Source organism: Sceloporus undulatus, chromosome 3, assembly GCF_019175285.1.
Source record: "Sceloporus undulatus isolate JIND9_A2432 ecotype Alabama chromosome 3, SceUnd_v1.1, whole genome shotgun sequence".
Taxonomy (NCBI): Eukaryota; Metazoa; Chordata; class Lepidosauria; order Squamata; family Phrynosomatidae; genus Sceloporus; species Sceloporus undulatus.
The window spans coordinates 108,361,817-108,385,165 of NC_056524.1; the positions used below are offsets into that span (position 1 = coordinate 108,361,817).

The 23,349-nt window shown below is 41.1% G+C and overlaps 1 protein-coding gene across 7 annotated transcripts in view; it reads right to left on the reverse strand.

Annotated features, from left to right (window-relative positions):
• ARHGEF7 (Rho guanine nucleotide exchange factor 7) overlaps positions 1–15,828 on the reverse strand; it is a 119,747-nt gene extending 103,919 nt beyond the window's left edge. For all 7 annotated transcript variants that reach the window (XM_042456562.1, XM_042456560.1, XM_042456561.1 and 4 more), the window contains exon 1: positions 15,154–15,828. In XM_042456562.1, the coding sequence (XP_042312496.1) occupies positions 15,154–15,318 (165 nt within the window). In that variant the 5' untranslated portion in view covers positions 15,319–15,828. The remainder of the gene's footprint in view (positions 1–15,153) is intronic.
• Between the last annotated feature and the right edge of the window lie 7,521 nt (positions 15,829–23,349).

Here is a 23,349-nt window from a genome sequence, read left to right on the forward strand (position 1 = left end):
TTAGACCAGTACCCAGTCAGTTGCTTCTTTTCAATCACTTTATTTTGTAGTGCAAGAAATGTCATTCAGAAACTAATCCTTGAGTTAATATGAGTTCAACCAAAACAATTTGTTTTAAAAGAACAAGGTTTTTGAAAACAATTATTATATAAGCTAATGGCCATAACATCTGAAGTGCATTTTCCTACTTAATTTTCTGATTTAGTCCTATATGGGTGCAGTCCTATATTCCTATATATAGGCTACAAACTTGTCAATATGGTTCCCAAAGTTTTATTGAAAGATGTAAATCATCTCAAAGCCTATTAGCTTTGGATCATTAGTGTTAGAAAGCATTAAAACATGGTTTATCAAACTCTGAAATACATAAAATAATGTTTCAGAATATTAATTAGCAGAATTCACATATTTTAATCAAAGATTAATGCAAAAAAAACCCCAAACAAAACGTGATTTAAACCAATATTTCTGTTTTAAACAAACAAACCAAAACATGTTTTGGCGGTTGCTTTTTAAAAACCTGGATTTTTAAAATATTTGAAGACCCCTTGCGCCCCCTCCCCCCCAGGTCAAAACAATTTCTGCAAAAAATATAATTTTTTGGTTTGCCAAATGTCCTTTGTGGGGAGTAAGGTGCATTTCTATCATGGTTTCTACACTCCCTAGCCAATTTAGGTTCAGGAGAAGTCTTTTCTGAAATGGGAAATGAAATAGGGCTTCTGTTGTTAATAAACAATCAGCTTCATTTATATACCGCTTCATACTGAACTAGCAGTGTAAAGTCCTCTCCTGGGGCTAAAATGACCTAGCAAGGCTTTTCCCAAAGCATGGAGAAAAGGACATTTGGGGGCAAAAATGTATAGGATTTGGTGTGGTAGAGTAGTGCTGTCCTCCTGGCCCCTAGCTTTCCACAATTCCTCCCTCCCACCACACACTATAAACCAGACCTGCACAACTTGACAGTAGATGGAGGCCAAAATTAAAATAGGTTAAACTTCTTTGGGCCGCAAATAAGTTTTAATTAAATATTAATGTATTAATTATTATTAATAATAAATTAATGTTATTAATATTAATTCCATCCTCCTCTGCTCAGCCCTTCCTCTTACACACAACCCTCTCCTCAGGAGGAGGCCAAGCAGTGGAGGAGCCTTTAAAGCGTTCCACATCCTAGCAGCCCCCCCCAAAATCCTATGGTGACCCGCATGTTCCCCCCCGGGCCATATGTTGTACAGGCCTGCTATAGATTCTTATGTCAGCTCAACCTCAGGGCTTGTACAGTGTGCACGCATCATATGTGGGTGTGCTATACATGGCTTTCAGCTTATGCTAAAAGCAGCGCAACGGAAGAAGCAATGGCACATGTGCCCATTTTCAATGGGGCTCGATCATACACGGTATTTGCTTTACGTGGGGGGGCGTAACAGATCCCCCGCATAAGGAAAGGGCACACTATACAATTACTTTTTTAAAATAATCCAGTATCAATGCAGCTCTAAATCATAACCCTCCCAAATGTAGCCAGTTACTGCCATAACTACAACTTAATTAGAAGTTAACTCTTTGCTATCTCTTGATTTCAACTGCAAGTAAACAAAAATAACTTAGACCAGTCACACCACAAAAGGGAAGAAATCATCCCCCTCTGTGTGGCAGTGGTAACATAACTTTATTACTACTCAGCTATACGTTGACCTCGCATATAAGCTGAGGGCAGGTTTTCGGGGCAAAATTATGAGTGTTGCCATGACCAACAGATAAGTCGAGGGTAAAACCTCAGGGCATGTAACAAAAAATCTAAAAAATAAAGAAAAGGAAAATAATGCCAAAGAACTTTAAAAATTCCAGCAGGCATAACTGTTTGTGCTCACAGCAAAGGCTGGATGGTCAAGAGTAGACAGGGGGTCAGTACTTCCAGGACAGATTACACTCTTGTGTTTCACCAGGGGATGGATCTTTTTTAAATAAGAGTTAAAGTACAGTACCGACATTGACCAGTGGATAAGTCAACTCTGGTTTTTTGGGTCAATTTTTGATTAAAATTTCTAGACTTATACATGAGTATATACAGTATGCCCTTAGTTACTGCAAAAGGGGATCATCAAGTATTGCACCTAGTTATTTCCAAGCTCTGCTCAGATTTCTGATATAGAACGGAAGTGACCCAAAGACTCCCAAATGGTCTACAAAAAGAAAAATTGGTTATCAGTTGAAATTTGGCCCCATCAGCCAGCCATTGTGGAACACCGGACCTTCAGGAGCAAGCTTCAGTTCACCGTTCCCTGAGCCACCAGGACAGCTGGTGTTAAAATTAATTTGATGCACATTCAGAGTATGTTCATATGGCCAGCTTTCAAAGAATTAACATTGTAAACTATAGTTAATGTGAACTATTATTCCCTGAACAGCCCAAACACAGCTGTCCTGGGCAGATTATTCCTGCCATGAGCACACATAAATCTCCACAGAAGGCAGCACATAGTGGCTATTGTCAGAGAAAAAGACCATATGTGTATAAATATGTAGGTCACGCCTTCTGTCCCAAATGGAAAGCCCCAAGATACTTCTGAACAACTGTCACAGAGGATACTCACACACTGGCTTTGTTATGATTGTGGGGAAGTGAAACTGCAGTGTCTTGACAGCAATGTCCAATCTGATGCCCTCCATTGATTATTGTTGTTGTTGTGTGCGTTCAAGTTGTTTCCAACTTATGGCGACCCTAAAGTAAAACTATCATGGGGTTTTCTTGACATGATTTGTTCAGAAGAAGTTTGCCTCTGCCTTCCTCTGAGGCTGAGAGCATAAGACTTGCCCATGGTGACCCAATGTGTTTTGAGTTTCATGGCAATGTTGGGAATCAAAGCCTGGTATCCAGAGTCACAATCTGTCAAACCACTGTGCCACACTGGCTCTCTTGCTCTAGGCTGATACACAGGTCAAAAACACTGGAACAACCTGCTACTGCAATCTTTGCTTCATTATCAACTATTATCAGTTATTTTTATTGCTAAAGCATCAATGTTTCTTCTCCCGATTCCTATGTCTTTTAACACCCAGAACAAACAACTCTATCTGCAAGGCTGTGCAAATTATAAGGCAAGACATGTATACCAGAGGTTCTCTTGTCCTAGTCCAGTCTATAAGTGTAAGAGTTGTAAAGAAAGTCAGCTTTTTATTAGACTTCAGACATGCTTCTGAATAAGGCAATTACGCATGTTCCTGGAATGGTGTCAGGTGCTGTGAAACTCTGACTGAGAGCTTTGTGAGCGCAGGTGTTGACTGCCTGTGACACAACATTTTGGGTCAAAGATGGAAATTACAAGCAATTCACACTAGCAGTTTTTCACAGCAACCAGTGATTCTCCATGCTATTGTTGGAAGATCAATCTGGACCTAGTGAGGGTTGAAAATGCTGTGGAATTCAGGGAACTGTAGTTTTTTGTGGCACCAGAGCTCTCTGACAGTTTTGTCTCACAAAATTACAGTTCTCACAATTCCAAAGCATTGAGCCATGGCAGTTAAAGTGGTGTCATACTGGATTATTTCTGCAATGCAGACATAGCCCTAGATGTCAACTGTTTTTTTTCTTACCTTTTGACAACTTATCATTCAAGGAGCCATCTGGTCCAAATTTCAGGACCTCCCAGCCTAAGAATCGGATAGGGAAAAAAACCCTCAACACTTATTAGCCTGTGAGTCATCCATCTCTAGAAAAACAAGGGGCTCTTGGTTTGCCTCGCTTTCATTCTGGAATGAATGGTCATACGAACAACAGTAGGCAACCTGTTCTCCTGGCCGGGCTCCTACACCAAAACTAATGAATGGATCAGCAGTTGAAATTTTTCCAAGCTCACAGAGAAAGAGTTGGCAAAAAGAGCTGCATTTGCTGCTGAGATTTGGTGTGTGCAGCTGTTGAAAGAACTGCACTCATGTCAAGGAGGGGAGACGACAATATTTAAATCACACAATAGCAAAACAGTAAAGGCTACTCTTTCATACAGAAATATTATTTACAAACAACCACCAAAGATAGTCAGCAGGGGAATGTGTACTCCTATGAAGAAACTTGCCAAGAAAACCCCATGATAGGTACACCTTAGAGTCACCATATGTCAGAAATGACACAAAGGCATACAGCAACAACAAAACTCCCAGGTAAATAGGGACTGCAGCCTCCAACACCAGCATTCCACTTTCCTTGCATCAGGATTTATTATTGCAAGATAAACAGGAGATAATACCTTTTCAACCTTTATTGCACTAACAAGCTCTTTGACACAACATAACACTATGGTTTGCCTCAAGTCTGGAACAGAACCAAGATAAGACTGGAAGAGGGAGCAAAAGAGATATATATTCAAATATGCAAAATTATGTTGGGAAGCCCAAAATAAATGCCACAAGAATGTAAGTTGTCAACATACATTCCCCACACCCCTATGTCACCCTGATAACATGCAAAGGGGAGAGAGAGTGATGTCACATCACTGTTATTATCCTAGTATTTCTGCTTCACTAGCTACTACCTGCTGGGAACAGCTAAGATAATCGCCTAATGTCACACCACCAAAATACAAGCTACAGGGGAGATCAAGACCAGTGGTGCACAGCCTGGGACTAAGCTATCTCTGCATATTCCAAAAAGACGTTCATCTGTAGTCAGTATTTCTTCAGTACTATCACCACCATTGGCCTCTGCAGTTCCTCTTAAAATTCAAGGGTCCTTATGAGAAAGTTTTGCAGAGCACAGAAAAGCCTCCTGCAATCATAAACAGCTCTGTCTGGATTGTGACATGTAGTCACATTTACACACAAACTGATCTCCTGACTAATCGACTGCTGAAGCCATTCTTACAGCTCCTTACAAGGAGAGGCTATTTCTTGTCAAGGGTCCAAAGGCTTAATTCAGAACAGAAACTTGCACTCCATCTCTTCTTTATGGATCAGCCGCCCAGCCCTACGCATGTTTATAGATTACGCCCTTGCTCTCTGAGCAGATTGCATATGGTTTACATGTGGTCTACCATCCTGGCAGGTTACTGAACAGGCTTACTTGGCTTGAAACATAAAGCAGAATTAAAGACTGTGCAGGTTATTCTCTCAACCATTTTCAGAAGCTCCATATGTTTCAAAGGGACTTATTTTCATGTAAGCATGCATACTTATTTTAAAATTTATATTTTGCCTTTCCCCCTGCTTTTACAAAAAGATTTATATTCAAATTGAAACTACACCCAGAATATAGAATAAAAAATAGAATATCATAGAACATTACTATCATCCACAATACAAGGAGGACCAAGAGATATGTAATCCACTGTTTTTTGTTGTAGATCAGAGATGGAGAGCATGTGGATCTTTAGATGTTCTTGGACCATAGCTCCCATCATCCCTGACTACATCAAAAGAGCATCTGGAGATATGTATGTTTCTACCCATGTGGAAGATCATTATGACTCACAATTGTATCATGCTGACCTAAAATTAGACCATTATCACTACCACTGTCCAAAGGTTTTATGCTTTTTAAGAGAAGGTGCAATAACAGAGTGTACAGAAGGAGGAAAGAGAGAGGAAAACAAATGATGACACAGAGACAAAATGTGAGAAGAATATAGCTGCACATTATAAATAAATGAAATAAACATAAGGATGGTGCTAAAATTGGCATATCTAGGTCAAGCTGAAAACCTGTCATCTGATTTCTCAGTTCCCTTGTATAATTTTATGTTGTTGTTGTAATTTCACATTGATATACATGACACTATACAAAAATAAAACAGTAACATGGACATCTGTGCTAAAGGCATACAATCTATTTTTAAACAATACATGGGACAGAAGGAACTACTACAAATACTGTACAAAAAACAGTCCATATATATATACTGTATCTGGATATACAAAGCATGAGTAGGTATTACCGCACATTATGTCAATTGTAACAAAAGGTTCACCCTGATAAAAACTCAAAAGTGAAATGGATTAAGTTTAACAGTGAGCCTTGAGCCTTGAAAAATTTGAAGACTGTTGTCCTAAGCTGCAATATCAGCAAAAATAAAACCATGGTGAGCCAATGCCTTTGAAGCCCTTGACTAACCTTCTGTAAACCATGATCAAATTGGCTTGATGAGTATTTCTAAGTAAGAATTCCATAACAAAGGTGCTATCACTGATAAAGCCTTGGACCTTCTCATTTTCATAAACTGAGAAAGGTGAAGAACTCTCAAGTCTTTCTGCATACCAAAAAAAACGAACTTTGAATAGGAAAGCACTAGCATCAAGGTTGGATCCTGCTATCAATACAAACACATCAATACTCTGGTGTCCCCTCTCATGAAGAAGCATGACCCACAGGAAACAGCCAAGAAGCAAGAGAAAGGAGGTAGGGCTGCAGTTTTGAAAAATAACTGGCAGGTTGGTGAAGATCCCAAAGTACAAGTGAAACATGTGTCTTCGACTATTCTTGGTTTGCTTCCAGAAATTACCACTGGAAGAATTATGATACAGTATTTGTAGGTGCTATAGCTGGCATATCCTTCAGCCACAGTTGCCTGTCCTGATTATTGTACATGGTTTGGACTTAGGATACAATTTCTGTAGTGTGAAGAGACCTTAGTCTCCTCTTCAACTGGTGATTGATAGAGTATTTTTAAAAATAAGAATATGCAACATTTCTCAACAGATTTAATAGAAAGAAAGAGAGTTGTGGATTGGGTTTTTTAAGTGGGGAAACAGGGGGATTTACAGATTCATCCATCCAGGCAGAGGGCTTGGGGTATTTAGCAATTCAGAATCTGTTTGTGGTGCTGAATTAGACTCACCACTTCTTTTGTTCTGTAGGCAGGACCAACATGAACCTCTTCATACGGGTATGGCTGTACCTAATGAATTTCAACAGTGTCAGAAGGTTAAGAGTGTTGCTTGATTTTATTCTTGTTGCTATTCCAAGAGCAAATCAACATTCTAATATTTATTTATATATTCAATGGAAATTTCTTGAGATTTTAAAAATCCAGATGTGTAAGAATACAAAATTGCTTTCCCTATCTTTTGTAATCAGCACCACTTGGACTAAGAGAATCTAGTGTAGGAGTAGCACTAGTCAGACTGTTGGATTGAAGCCATATGGTAACCATTCACACTACAGAATTACAGCACTCTTATTCCACCGTAATTGCTATGGTTCCATCCTCTGGAATCCTAGGATTGGCACTTTAGGGAAGAACATGTAGTATTCTCAGCCTTCATTCCAGAGCCTCACCAAACTAGAAATCCTAGGATTCCACAGGACACAAGCATGACAGTAAAAGTGGAAAAGTAACACTACAGTATTATTTGTGTGGCAAATGGCCCCTGCACTCAACTAATCAGCCCTCAAAAGCCTGCTATACCACCCAGGATTGTTGTAATGATATAAGGAAAGGAATATAAACAAAATAAAAATATTTGAAGCCATATATGTGATGAAGCAGTACCACACACAGCACTAGGCTCTAAATCTAGAGACAGGGGCTGTCACAGCTATACAACTTTTTAATAATTTTCTACATGTTTATCTCAGTATGTCCCACTCAGCAGAATTCAGTGCAGTTAGTCCTTTATTTCTAATATATATATTTTTCCAAAACAAAATGTTGAGCACTACACACAGTGCTGCTTTGAAAAAAATTGACACAAAATGTTTTAAATGGCTCTTGTTTAATGCTACATTTTTCTTTCACTTCACATGAATTAACCATATTTTTCCATCTGTCTCTCATTACTGCAATAATTGGTATTAAAACATTCCTCTGTAAGGGTAGTGTGATTTTGTGTTTACCTCAGAAATAATTTAGTGGCTTGAAACAAGTTAAAATGACTTGGAGGGGAAAGAATTCTAAAAGCTTACCTGTAAAAAATATATTGGGACCAATTTAGCAACAGCTAAGCATGCCTAAGTTTAATTAATTCAATGGAAATGTATAAAGACCTATTCTGATTTAATTTAGCAAAACACAATCCTTTCTAACTGTTCACATATTGTACTTTTCTTTGTCAGGATTTAAATATTAGTTTAATAGAATCAAGCAAAGTGGATTGTTTATCTTGAAATAAAGTACAAGCAGATCTGATGACAGTATTTCTAATGTGTTTTAGCCACATTATTAATTTCTTCACTACAAAATACTATCAAATTATTGTCCTGGTAAAGAACAGTACAGTACACTGTTTGCAACCAACACTGGGTAAGTACCAGCCCTCTGCCCATGGGCCCTCCCTCTGCCCATTTTTAACTGTTTTATAATTATTTAATTATTTTAACTATGTAATTTGTATTTGATTGTTATTATTTTGTTGCTGGTGGAGGGGTGTGGATTGTCTAATAGTTTATTGTGTTGGGTTATGTATTGATTATTATAGGGAAACTAACCTGCAAGTTCCTGCCCTAGACCATCATCTGTAGTGACTCTTTGGTATTAAAATGCCATTTGATTGCAGAATTGCAGAAGTACAGTAAACTATCTAATGCAGGCAGATAAGACACTACTAGATATTTTAAGAGGGATTGTACTTTCAATTTAAAAACTTCCTGTTTGACAATCCTGCCCATTTCATGGCTATCAATTATTCACAGGTGGAGAATTAGTGATGAATTGTGCCCCGAATAGCCTCTCTTAGGCTCCATACAGACAGGCCAAAATAAAGCTGCTTTGGGTCACTTTGGAGTTATGCTGTTTAAATGATGCATGCATACTAAGAATCCGGAAGCCGCGCCAAAGCCACAATCCAATACTATGGACTGGAGCACAGCTTTGGTGCAACTTTTGGACTCTTAGTACGCATGCATCATTTAAACAGCATATTTCCAAAGTGACCTGAAGCAGCTTTATTTTGGCCTGTCTGTATGGGGCCTTAGTTGTCCAAGTACCTATTTCTTTTCCTATGGAGAAGAGGCAAACTTTATCAGAATTCCTCGGTTTTTGAGGGGGGGAAAACATCCATAATGACTAGCCAGACAATCTTAACTAAGGTTATAAAACTCAAACCACCTGAAGAACCAGCCTCCTAGCATATTTTTCCATAACTTTTTTAGCTAGGGAGTTGTTAATTTCCAAAATACACCATCATATCTTAATCTAATTTTTACACATTTTGTCTCACCAAATTACCAATATCCCCAGTTACCAATTCCTTTCTGCCTTGGGTTTAAGCACCTCCAGTGCAACACCCTCACTATCAAAACCTTCTTCCTTTACTTGCCACTACTTGCCAACCAAAATCTTTGCACATCTCAGAATAACTTCCTCCTTAACAGAGGCATCTCATCCACCTAAGTATTCCCACCATCTAAGTCAGCTTCTTTCTCTCAACTTTCACTAGATTCCCCCACCCATCCTTCCCACACCCTTCTCCACCAGCTGCAAACACAAGCAAATTCCACACTCCACTCCTATACTCCCGTAAATTCTCCACACTCCTTGAACACAGCTGTTTTAAAAGGAATATCTATGCCACTAGACATATCAGCTACCCTTCTGTTGGGTGTTTTGTCCTCCAGTGCCTTGGATTGCAACTCTGGAGACCAGGGTTTGATTCCTAGCTCTGCCATGGAAACCCACTAGGTGACCTTGGACAAGTCACACTCTCTCAGCCTCAGAGGATGGCCGTGGTAATCCTCTTCTGAAGAAACATGCCAAGCAAACCCCATGATAGGTTCACCTTAGGAGCCTCATAAGTCAGAAATGACTTGAAGGCACACAACAACAACAACAACAACAACAACAAGGACATCACTACCTAACCCTGAAAATGACTGAATAATTTATATTGGTTGTGGCAGATATGAAGGGCTATATAGTAAACCTCAACCATTACATCTGACTGCCCTGGTCTAAAGTGATGGTGTATGGACCCATATTGGTCTACAAGCCATCAGCTGTCTGCCCCTGGAGAGTACTGTATATAGAAAAGAAATAACTGTAGCCAATGGGCACAAATATGGTCCCTGACACGCTGACAGGAGAGAAGTGATTCCACTATTTTGGACAATGTAATAAGTACTGATCTTATGAGAGCCCATATGATGTAATGGTCTGATGTTGTATAAGACATTGGGAGACCAAGATTTGAATCCCCACTTGGCCATGGTAACCTGTAGGTGGGCAAGTCACACTCTCTCAGCCTCAGAGGAATGTAAGGGCAAACTCCCTCTGAACAAATTCTGCCAAAAATTCCCTATGATATCTATCCCCTTAGGGTGGTCATAAGTCAGAAATGATTTGAAGGCACACAACAACACCTTATCGAAATTATATTGGGCACTGAGTAAGAACTGTTTGAAATTACTTATTTTTGGTGACAGTGGATTACTCGGAATCCCAGTCCCACTGACCTCTCCTATTCATTCAGGTGTCATCAGAATATTGTGCCAGAGAAGAAATAACTTAGGACTCAAAGTAGATGCTAGAGCAAATCAAGCCTGGCCTCTCTAAAGAAGCCAAGATTACTAGACTGAGACTGTCATACTTGGCATATATCATGAGAAGATTAACTTTGTTGTTATTGCTTTTAGCTACCTCTGAGTCAGTTAACCCATGGTGACCCCAAGCATGAGAGACCCCTAAGTTTCACTATCCCCAGCAGCCCTGCTCAGGTCCTGCAGAATGACAGCCATGTCTTCCTGATTGAGTCTATTCATCTAGAGTGTGGTCTTCCTCTCCCCCTACCGCCCTCCACCTTACCAAGCATTACTGTCTTTTCTAGTGAGTTCTGACTTCTCATTGTATGGCCTAGGTATGACAGCCTCAGTTTAATTATCTTGGCTTCTAGAGAGTTCAGGTTTGATTTGCTCTAGGAATCATTTATTGGTCTTTTTAGCAATCCACAGAATTCCAATCCAGCACCACATCTCAAATGAGTTTTCTTCCTCTCAGCTTCCTTCACTGTCTTGCTTTCACAACTATACATAGAAATGGGAAATATGATAGCATGGACAATCCTAATTTTAGTATTCAGTGATGTATCTTTACATTTCAGAATCTTATCTAGTTCCTTCATAGCCGTCCTTCCAAGTCCTAATCTTCTTCCAGTTTCATGACTGCACTAGTCTCCACACTGATTACTGACTGAGCCAAAGTATAAAAATATTTAACTATTTTGATGTCTTCATCATCTACTTTAACATTCTCTACTACTTGGTCATTATTTTGCTTAAAAGTTCAACTGCAGATCTTTGTCCCTTGACCATCTTCAATAATCATTCCAAGTCTTTGGTATTTTTTGCTAGTACTGTAAATCTGCATATTTTAGATTGCTGATATTCCTTCCTCCAATTTTCACACCTCCTTCTTCCAAATCTAATCCTGCATTACAACTGATCTTTTTTTGCACACAAGCTAAATAAATAAGGTGATAAAATGCAGCCTTGCCTGGCCCCTTTGCCAATTGGAAACCTCTCCGTTTCTCCATATTCTGTCCTGACTCACTAGAAAAGACAATAATGCTCAGTAAAGTAGAAGGCAATAGGAAAAGAGGAAGACTGCATTCCAGATGGATAGATTCAATCAAGGAAGCCACAGCCTTGAGTCTGCAAGACCTGAGCAGGGCTATTGATGATGGGGTGACTTGGAGGTCTCTCGTTCATAGGGTCACCATGTTAAGTCGAAGTTGACAGCACTTAACAACAACAAAACTCCCTCGCCAACAGCAGCTCTGCCCTCTAGAGGCCAATGGCCTGCAAAGGATACAGCACTCACAGTGTACAAATCTCTATTTGTATCAAAACTTCAGATTAGGATACCGTTTCCAAAAGAATACCGTTTCTCTCCTATGTCGAGTTCACAGGGATGGAGTATTTTTACCTCCTCAAAAACTAGTTTGGGCTTCCCGTTCTAAACTCACTCACTTCTACCAATGAACTACTACTGTAGTATAAAAGCAAAGCATTATGTAGGCCAAAGTTCACAGTAGTTTATGGCAAGGGAGAGATCAATGAACAAGCATCAATTTTTCCAGAACTATAGCCAGATGAATTAAAATGGCCTATGCCAACCAGAGTATCTTGGTTCTGACATAGAACAAAACAGGCATCCTTTATCACTTGAAAAATATATTGAGCTAATGTTTAAAAAAAAAAAAACAAGAATTCAAACCATTACATTTTTAAAATTTTTACACAAGCACAAAAAAAAAAACCCAACAATTTCAAGTGCTTGTTTTCCAGTTTGAACAGTGTATTATCTACACAGTATAAAGCCATAAGATACCAAACTTAAGTCATGGAGAATAACATAATGAATCACAAATGTTGCCTTGCAAATTAGGTCAGCATATGGCAACCCCCACCCCCCCAAAGAAACCTGCCATGAAAACCCTGTGATAGGTTCGCCTGTAGGTCTGAAATGACTTAAAGGCACACAACACCATTTCAATGCAAGCTACCTGAAACACTTTTCAATTAAAAAGGACATGTTTAAATAACAGGAGCTATAGTTACTTGACTCTACCCACCCCACAATTGCACACTGCATACAGAACTACAGGAATGATTCCACGGAGAGCCAATCAACACAGATCTTGTGAAAAACCAAATATTCCATGCAAAACTAGGGTACATGCTGTCATACTCGGCCCTCCCATCAAAGAAATCAGAAATAGGCCTTTGGATTTGTGAAGACTCCAGCAGGTTTCTATCATCCCTGCAAAACCATGAGCTGTGTTAATCCACAGTAAATGGATCCCATTGGAGGATGTTAATTTCTGCAATAAAAATCGTCTGTCTGTATGCCTATTAGAGCACAACAGCTGCCTTAATCTTGTTTCTCATTACAGAACAATTAATGCATTTTTTTAAAGCATCTTCTCATTTAGATAAAGGGTTCGTAAAGGGTGGAAGACCTTCCTCTTCAATCCTCCAGACTGATTTGCTGAGTGTGCCTAAGATGTCTGAGATGGGTAGTGACTGATAAGGAGTTGGTTTTTAGCATATTAGAATATTATTTTAATATTTTAGCATTTTATAGTGTTGTTTTTTTATCTTATTTTTATTATACAGTAGGCTCTCAGTATCCACAGGGGGCTTGGTTCCAAGACCCCCCTGTAAATAGCAAAATCTGTGGATACTCATGTCCCATTAAATACAATGGCAGACTAAAATAGTATCCCTTCTATAAAATCCAAGGTTGGCTTTTTGGAATTTGTATATTTTGAAAATATTTGCAAGCCGTGAAGTCTGGAATCTATAGATTAAAAATCCATGGGTGTGGATGGCTAACTGTAAATGTTTGATGTTCTGCCCTTTGGAGAACATAATAATAATAACAACAACAAAAACAAAAGCTCATTAAGCACCAAGGAAAAGCAGGCGTAGCCTCCTTCCACTGTCTGTTTATCATATGGGGTTTAGTTTTGCAGCTCATATTATTCTATGATTCCAGGGTTCTCTAGTTTCCTTGCCAATAACATTTTTGTGGGTCTCCCATTGTGTTTCACAACTAAACCTACATGGTTTGGGTCCAGGTTACCTACAGGATCACCTCCTCTCATATAACCCACCCCATACGCTTAGGTTCTCTGGCAGACATTTACTCCAGTCAGCCAGGACTAGGTTGGCAACTATCAGCCAGAGGTGTTTTTCTTCAGCCGACACCAAAACTGTGGAATGACCTGCCAGAAGAGATCTGGCAGCTGAATACGCTGTCTGAGTTTAAAAGAGTATTAAAGACCAATCTCTTCCAGCAGGCATCTCCAGATGGTTTTTAAACTGTGAATTTTAAATGATAAGTTTAAATGTGGAGTCACTTTTAAATCAATGTATATTTTAACAGATATGTGTTCACTGGATGGGGTATGTCTGTTAACTGATATCCGTGGAGAGAGGCATATAAGAAATAAATATTCCAGTCATCCCTCCATATCCACAGACTTTTTATCCATGGATTCAAGCATCCATGGTTTGAAAATATTTTTAAAACAGTCAAATTTCCAAAAGTAAACCTTGGTTTTGTTTTGGGTTTTTTTTTTTTTGGGAGGGGGGTTGCAATTTTATACAAGGGACACCATCTTACTGTGCCATCATCTTTAATAGGACATTAGTTTTAGGTTTGGGGTATCCACGAGCCAAAGCCCAGCAGATATCATGGTCCCACTGTATAATCAAAAGCAGATGATAAACCACAACACTGTAAAGTGCTAAAATCTGAAAATAATATTCTAAAAGGCTAAAAACAAGCTCCTTTATCAGTTGCTATCTGTCTCTGACACCTTAAGCACACTAAACAAGTCAGTCTGGGGAACTGAAGAGGAAGGATTTCAGCCAAGGTCCCACTTGATCCATGGGGAGAGGTAGGAAAGAAATAATAATACAATCATTATCATTAACATCTAAAATATTTTATCATTTTTTTTCCAATGCCCAGCTTTGCAAAGCTTGCTACTTTCAAAGATGAGGGAAATGTAAAGGGGGATCTAAAAGTGGATCTGCTCAGCTCTGCCCCCAGCTCTTGTGCCTATGGTCCCCCCCCCTCCATCCCTCTCCATCCTTGACAATGGCGCCTTGGCAGGGAGAAGGGGAAGGCTGTGGCTGCTGCTGCTACTAGTTGTGAGGATGGAGGAGGACAAGCAGAGCAGCCTTCCCAAGGAAAAATCATCATTTCATTTCATTGTTTTTAAAGTCAGGCCTGCTTGCTGCCTTTCCAAGGGCTGGGGAGGCTGAGGGGGACAAAGGAAAAGGGCCCAGCTTTGCCAGGATCCCTGCCTCCCTCTCCCCAGGCGTGCCTCCTGACACATGATGCCCCCCACTTTTGGGGGCTCCCCAAAGAGAGAAATGGGGGGGGGGGGAGTCACTTGCATGGTTTATGATCCAACCCAGGCATTTTATTCTCTTTATCCTCAGGCTCTGAAGGATGCCATGCGGGAGCAAAAGAAAAAGGGAGGAAATGAGGGAGGGAGGGAGGGAGGGAGGGGAGATCTGGAAGAAGGCAGAAAAGGAAGGAAGGAAAGAAGAGATCTAGAAGAATGGGAAAAAGAGAGGAAGGATGGGAAGGAGAGATCTGGAAGAAGGGGGGAGGAAAGAGTTCAAGGAAGGAAGGGAGAGGGGGCATATATATCTGTCTATGTATGTCTATGTCTGAAATGATGCCTCCGGAGGCATGCATCGGCCAGGCTTACTTTGTCGATGGTGCCGGGGAGCAGGCGGTCCAGCAGCCTGCAGAGCACCACCCCGTCCTTGAGGGAGGCTTGCAGGAACCCCTCCGGGTCCGAGATGCTCTTTTTGGGGGACTCCAGCACCCCGAGAGTGATCAGCCAGGTCACCGTTTGCTCCGCCGAATTCATGGCTGCGGCGGCCAGGAGGAACACCCCCCTTCCTTTTCTTTGCTTAAAAATACACACACACACAAAATAAAAAACAAATCCCCAGCAAGAGGAAGAAGGAGGGAGGGAAGGAGGGAGGGTGGCTGCCCAAGAGGAGGAGGAGGAGAACTGGGTCTGTATGGAAAATAATAACAACAATCAGGGGGTGGTTGTGGTTCACACCCACACCCCTTCTCCTTGTCCTTCTTCTCCCCCCAAGGATCCAGGGCCTCCTTCCCCTTCTTCTTCTTCACATGGAGGAGGCAGGGACCAGGGTCCTGTCCCCCTTCTCCATCTCCTCCTCCTCCTCCTCCTCCTTCTTCTCCATGGCGTTGCAGAGGATGACGCTCCGCTTTCCCAAAGCCACGGGGTCCAGTTTCTCCTCTTTCCCCCCCATCCTTCCTCTTCCTCCTCCCTTTTTGGCAGCTGGTCAAGGAGGGCCCTTTTTCCAGGAGAGAGAAAGAGAGAGACAGAGAGAGGAACCTGCAGCAGGAGCAGCCTCCTCCTCTCTTCTGCCTCCTCCTCCTCCTCCTCCTTCTCCATGACATCATTGGAGAGCAGCAAGGAAAAAGAGGGGGGAAATAGAGGAGGAGAGGCCTTGGGGGCACCTCAGACCTTGCCCCTCCCTTGCCAGGGAAGGTAGGCCCGCTCCTGGGCCCTCTCTCTTGGGCCTCTTCCCTGTGCGTAAAAAGGCGCGCCCAGGGCACACCAGGGAAGGAGTGGAGATGCCCAAAGGCCCTCAGGGTCACTTCTATGGCTTGGCAATTTTTTTTTGCTGTCAATTGAGGGAGATCCAAAAAAACCATCCAAGGGGAGCCCTGTTGGCCATATACCAACCCAGTAACATCCAAATAAGGATGCCTTTACAGGGCCAACCAAAAGGCACAATGACATGTTGCAAGCTTCCCAAGCTCCCCTGGCTTCTTCATCAGCCAAACAGAAGAAAGACATTGAAGGTGTTAGGCCTAGGCCGGCATTTTCTGTTTCTGGTCTTGGTTCAGATGGTAGGAAAGGGAGGGCTCTCCACAAGCTGGCATCTCCCCCTATTTTGGGGCCATGCGGTCACTGGGAAAAAAGAAGATGAATCCAGCGTGTCTTCTTCCATGATGGAATTCATGCTGGGTTCCAAGGAAACATCTTTGAATTGCAAATGGACATTAAAGTTCCTTGACTTTGAAAATCTCCCAGTGACTGCATGGCCAAAAAAGGGGAGGTGTCAGCCTGAAGATAGCCTTCCCTACCATCTGAACTAAAACCAGGAACAGAAAATGCAGGCCTATGACTGACATCTTCAGTTTCTCCTGTTTGCTTGATGAAGAAGCCAGTGTGACTTGGAAAGCTTGCACATGTGACTGTGCATTGTGGTTGGCCCAAGGCGGAACATGTATTTGCCCCTTTCTTTTTTCCTCCCAGATTTACATTCCTTAGGTCCAGGGTGACCAGGTATCCTCCTTTTGCAAGGCCTGCCCTCCATGTTCAGCCTCCTCTCCAAGAGGGATTCCAAAATGGCCTCCATTTGGAGCATCACTAAGAAGCAGGGATTTACATTGATAGGAGTGTTTTAGGCCAGAATGACCAGGCATTCTCCTTTTCCAGGATCGGCCCTACATGTTCATCCTCCTGTTCAGGAGAAGTTTCAAAATGTTCTCCATCCTGAGCAGGACTAAGGGAGACTAATCACTTCCTCTCAACCAAAGGTCACACAGTAAATGTATACAGTGGGTCATCCTTATCCGCGGATTTTTTTTATCCACAGATTCAAGCATCCACAGCTTGAAAATATTCCAAAAAAGCATAAATTCCAGCAAAGCTTGATTTTCCATTTTATATAAGGGGCACCATTTTGTTGTGCTGTTATATTTAATGGGACTTGAGCATCCATGGATTTTGTTATCCACAGGAGAGGGGGGTCCTGGAACCAAATCTCAGTGAATAACAAGGGCCCACTGTACACACACACACACACACATACATGCCTCCCTCACTTCCATGCCAGCATTCTCTGAAAATGCCAGCAATAGATGCTGGCAAAACATCAGGAATGAACTCTTCCAGAACATGGCCACCTAGCCTGAAAAAAACACAAAAAACTAAGGACCAAGAAGCATGGATTTACATTTATAGGAGTGTTTTTAGCTCAAGGTGACGAAAGGTCCTCTCTTTTTCCCCCAAGATCTGTCCTCCATTTCAACCTTCTGTCCAGGAGAAATTCCAAAAGTTCTCCATCTTGAGCATGACTAAGAAACAATTATATTTATATGAGTGTTTTTATCACTAAGAGGCATTACTAAGAAGCACGGATTTTTATTTATATTGAGTATTTTAAGCTTTTCTTTTGGTAACATGTTACAGTACTTTTTTTTTTCTTGAATAGCCTACATTTTTCGGTGCCTTGTCAACCTTCTCAGTTATGACATCTGTTCATCCTGCATAGATCTATTTCCTGTCTCTCACTAAAGCATGGTGACCAGAGTATTTACATTTATAGGAGTGTTTCTAATTTTTCTTTGGTCATGCCCTACATTTTATTGAATGTCCTCCATTTTGCGGTGCCTTGCCCTCCTTTGCAATGAGGGCATCTGGTCACCCTGGGTGAGGCAGCCTTGATAAACACAGCTGCCAGGTTTCCACACCTGCTAAGAATCCGAATTTTAAAAAAGGACAATCACCTGCACCAGCTTGCCAAATGGTTGCAAAAAAACCTGACCTCTCCAATTTGGCTTTTAGAAGAGCAAACAGGATCACCTGCCAGAGGAGCACACAACAAGACCATCAGCAGGAAAGGCGAGAGGGGAATAATTTTCCAGCTGTCAAGAGAGTCTTTTCTCAAACACATAGACTCACACACACTTTTATTTGTGCAAAGGATGCAAAAATAGGCACATTGCAAAGGTGGTAAGGTGCAGTGAGCTAACAGGAATCATTGGAGCAAATGGCGAAGGACCAGGGTAAGCAGACATCGTCCTTTCCCCAGATTTGTCCTCCATTTCAACCTTATGTTCAGGAGGAATTTCAGAATGCCCTCCATCTGAAGCAGGATTAAGAAGTATGGATTTATATTTATATGAGTGTTTTGAGCTTTTCTTTGGCCAGGCCCTACATTTTTCTTGAATGGCCTACATTTTGTGGTGCTTTGTCCTCCTTTGTGGTTGATCACCCTGCGAAGGACAGCCAGGCAGATCTGTTTCTGACACCTGAGGAAAGGGAGGGTTGGCTTTCTCCAGCACATCTAGGGCTATATCTGGCACAAATCAGATTACATGGCCAGCCAGCAGGCTGTATTTAGTACAGTAGTAGGTTTCCACATGGAAGAAGAAGACAGCTGCTGCATGGTGCGCCCTCCAGTGGTGTGTGCATCCTTTGCTCACAAGAGAGTGAGCTCATCGCACCAAAATAGCATCAGGGCTCTCGCATCACACTTATGTGTGGGAGAAAGAATTAAAGGAAAGGGAGGATGCATTTTCCTTTTCCTTTCTCCCTGGCAGCTAGGGGGCAGGCAGAAAAACCTTGCAGCCCAAATGAATTGTTTTTCTGGGTCACAGATCTAGGAACAAGTCTTATTTTAACATTAAATTAATAGGCAGTACTTTATCATCTTCTCTTCCCCACAAATAAAAAGCACAGATCCAAAACCTGCAACAACCCATTACTGAAAATGCATGGGATTGCGGATTGTTAAAACTGTTAAAATAGGCTCCCTAATCTAACAGCAATTGAAAATAGTCTTCAACAAACACATGCGTATTAGCTTACACTTTGTAAACTGCTTAGGGAGTGTTTAAATGCACTGATAAATGGTATCGAAATGTACTTGCTATTGCTATTGGATAATGTTCATTAAAATGAAAATATGGGCATTGTCCCCTTACTTTAAAATTAAAGCAACTTTTTAATGAAAGTATTCTAATGGATTAGATACATGGGTGTTGCTGTGTGCCTTCACGTTGTTTCCCACTTACAGCAACCCTAAGGAGAGCCTATCATGGAGTTTTCTTCACATGATTTGTTCAAAAGAGGTTTGTCATTGCCTTCCCCTGAGGGTGAGAGAGTGTGACTTGCCCAGTAGATTTCATGGCTGTGCTGGAATTTAAACCCTGGTCTCCAGAGTTATAATCCAACACTACAAGCCCCTTATCTGAGCTCAGAAATTATATTTTTCAGGGCCCACAAAACTGTTTTAAGGTAGAAGGGCTCAGCATCTGAAGGTAGACTGTTATTAATTTTGGTTACTTCAGGGTGTTCATAGTTGAGGGGTTATTTTTCCCATCCATTACCTTTGAAATCCTTAATTATGAAAACTATTCCAAACACAATGTCTGCATAGATGTGCCCTCCAGGTGTACATTATAGCTTACTCACAAGCTAGGATACAATGCAGGCAGCTTTTATTATTCCTTTGAGGTCTCAATGACAGTTGTCATTGTCAATTGACAATGGATCAATTTAGGATCTCTCAAGGCCTAGGCAGGTTCATATGGGGAGATATTGTCTGTAATGAGGGGAACTGTGTAGGGCTTCCTAACCACCATTTGAATTGTGCCTGGAAACAGATCAAACATATCTAGCAATGGGCCCAGCTGATACAATAGCATTAAGTTTGCAAAAACACTTCTGGTCACCGCAGAAACTGGGCTTCCGAGTCTTCAGAGGGAGAGTAACCATGGCATACAGTCAGGGACGTAGCCAAGGGGGGGGGGTCTTGCGGTCCGGACCCCCCCTTCCATTAGAAAAATGAATGGTGTGTGCTGCTGCGCCGCCACACTCAAGCCCCATTATAATGGTGGCACTTAGTCTGGAAACCCCCCCCCTTCCTAAAATCCTAGCTACGTCCCAGATACAGTGGACCCTTGGTATCTGCTAGGGTTTAGTTTCATGCCCCCTCTTGGATACCAAAATCTGTGGATACAATAGCATAGTAAATACAATAGCATAATAAAATTAAATACAATAGCATAGTAAAATTGTGTCCCTTATAAAAATGGTAAAATCAAGATTGTCTTTTTGGAATTTATATATTCAGCCATCAAGACATGGATGGTTGAATCCATGGATCCAAATTTTTCAATCTGTCTTTCAACTTAGGGCTGCATCTGCACTGGATAAATAATCCAGTTTGACACCACTTTAACAGCTATGGCTCAAGGCTATGGGATTATGGGAATTGGAGTTTGTTGTGGCAGCAGAGCTGTCTTACAGACAATGCTAAATATCTCACAACAGTACAATTCCCAAATTCCATATAATTGAAATTGGTTAAAGTGCCAAACTGGATTATTTCTGCAGTACAGATGCAGTCTAGGAACATTTTTTTCTCTCATCTGGATGAAGCTTCAGTTTATTCATTCTTATTCAGTCCATTACTGATGCCAGACACTGATATAGAACTGAAACAGCTTCCTTGAAGCTCCGGGTAAAAGAGTGTAATCAGCATACAGTGGCATCAAAATTCAAATCAGATTATAAATTTTTCCACTTGCTCTCACAGGCTAAGGACCAGTGTTAAAGGTGTTGATGGTGCTGTTGTGTGCTTTTTCAAGTTGCTTCTGACTTAAGGCGACTCTGGCCGCTGATACTAGGGTTCGGGAGCACACAGTAACCACACACTTCCGAACCCTAGCGTATAATGGCAGTGGCATCATGGCGGTGTCCCATCCACATGGGCGCCACCATGATGACGTAAGTGATGTGCAGCATACAAACGTTGCTGTGCATCGCTTACATCACTGGTGCGCCAACGGCACACTCGTGATGTGCGCAGGGTGCATGAAAAAGACCCTCTTTTTTCCGGGTTCTTTTTACTGCGGAGGGACACTGCACGGTTTGGCTGCTGCGGCATCCCTCTGGAAGAAAAACGGACACTTCCAGTCCTCCCTTTCAGGGCAGTATGTGCCACGCCTCTGTCACAGAGTTTTCTTTGCAAGATTTGTTCAGAGAAGGCTTTCCTTTGCCTTCATCCAGTGAGTTTCCATGACCAACAGGAATTCAAATGCTGGGCTCCAGAGTTATAATCAAATGTTCAAAGCACTACCATGCTGACTCTCCATACTGAAGGTTATTCAGCGTTATTTCTCTTCTATGTTAATTTTCTGAATCTCCCTGTGTTTCTATTGTCATCATTTTGTGAGTTGCTTGAGTAACTGAGTAAAACTGGACGGGATTAGGATGTTAAAGTCATTGAAGTTCCAAAGCTGAAAATAAATTTATTACGTGAAGATTTTTGTGCTGTTTAATTTCTGTGTCACCAATCCTAGAATAGCTCAGGCATGCACATAAATGGGGCCCCTATTTTGGGAACTATTATTGGGCCCCAGCCATCTTAATCCATTTAATCTTAATCTGTCTGGGCTCCAGCCACTTTAATCTGCTTAATCTTAATCTGTCTAGGCCCTAGACATCTCAGTCTTTTTTCTCTTTCTTGTTATGTTTTAAAATAATTTTAATATTATTTAAAATTAAATTATTAAGTTGAAGTAAAATGTTTTAAAATTATTTTAATACACTGCTTGTTTAATATGCCATATTATTTAACTGTTGTCGTTCAGATTCTATTTAGTTTAGCTATTTTATATGTATTTCTATGTTGTAACCATGCTGGATCCTGTACTAGGAGAAAGGAGGAATTTAAATGAAATAAATAATTTCCCATGCCACTGCCATTAGTTTCCCTGTGATTTCACACTGACTGCTCTTTCCTCAGTACTGCTAGCTCTTTTCTTCCTTTCCCAGAGATTCTTGTACAGATGAGGTGTATGAATGAGATGGAGAGAATTATCTTTACTCCTCCAAGCAAGGGAGGGTTACTAGGATGCATGCAGCCCTTGCCCTTGGAAGTCATGGGGGTTAGGGACTATTTGGATTTCTAGGTTGTTGTTGTTTTTTAAATAAATTTAAAGCAGTTAAAAAGCTGTGCCTTACTAATACATGATTGATAAAGTAACACCTAATGACTATTGGGTAATTTTAAAAAATATTTCCATGCTCTCGCTGCTTCTATTTTTCTTTCAGCAATGCAAATATGAGTTCTGAGCTGGAACTAACCATAATGTATAGCCTTCCAACACTTCTTTTCCTAGCAAAACCTGATATACAGTGGCCCTCCACATTTGCTTAAGTTAGGGACACTGTGGAAGTGGAAAAATTACAAACAACCCCCCCCCTTTTTTTTTTTTTACCTGTTTGAATATCTTTCTAGGAATCTCTAGGTCCTTCAGCACGAATCAGTAGTCAACATCTGCTGGATGTTGTCCATAGAATTGCATTGGAGGACCTACAAATGCCTAGAGACCTAAAAATGCCTAGAGCAGACATTGACTATACAGTCGTGCTGGAGAACCTAGAGATTACTAGAGAGAAGATATTAATATGTGAATAATCAAATCCTCAAAAGTCAAAGCCACAAATGTAGAGGGCCAACTGTACTCTACTGTGATAAGCTTTATTGGTGGTAAATAATGCAGCAGATAGAAGAGAATTATCACAGTACCTTAGCTGATTGGTTTTCACATCCTCTCACAGTAAGTGGTAGAATTGGGCATCTAACCCAGGGTTGATGTTCAATATCCCCATGGCTGGTTATGGGTTCTTTGACTTGCGGTATATCTTACCCAACATCTAGCCCAGTGTAAGATGGATTCCAGGTGTGCTAATAGCTATGAGAACTGTAGAACAAGTTGCTTAAAGGAAAGTGTGCTCCCCGTTCCTTCTCCTGCTGCACATCTTTTCCCAGACTCAAACTGCCAAGCTAAAGTAAAGCCACCTCACAAAGACATCCAAATAGAAATCAACTTTTCCTGTTCCGTTGAACAGCTGTTAATGTCTGTCCATGATGCTAACAAGAACTTCATAAAGCCCAGCCATGCTCACTACAGCATAGCCAATATTTCATGACAAGCTGAGAAAACGGACTATTGATCCTTCATGTTTTGCCCACAACAAGGATTGCTCTTACGCCTGCTTCACATGTTATGGTTTTAATGTCATGTAATGCCTGAATGTGTATGTTTTGGGGGAAAT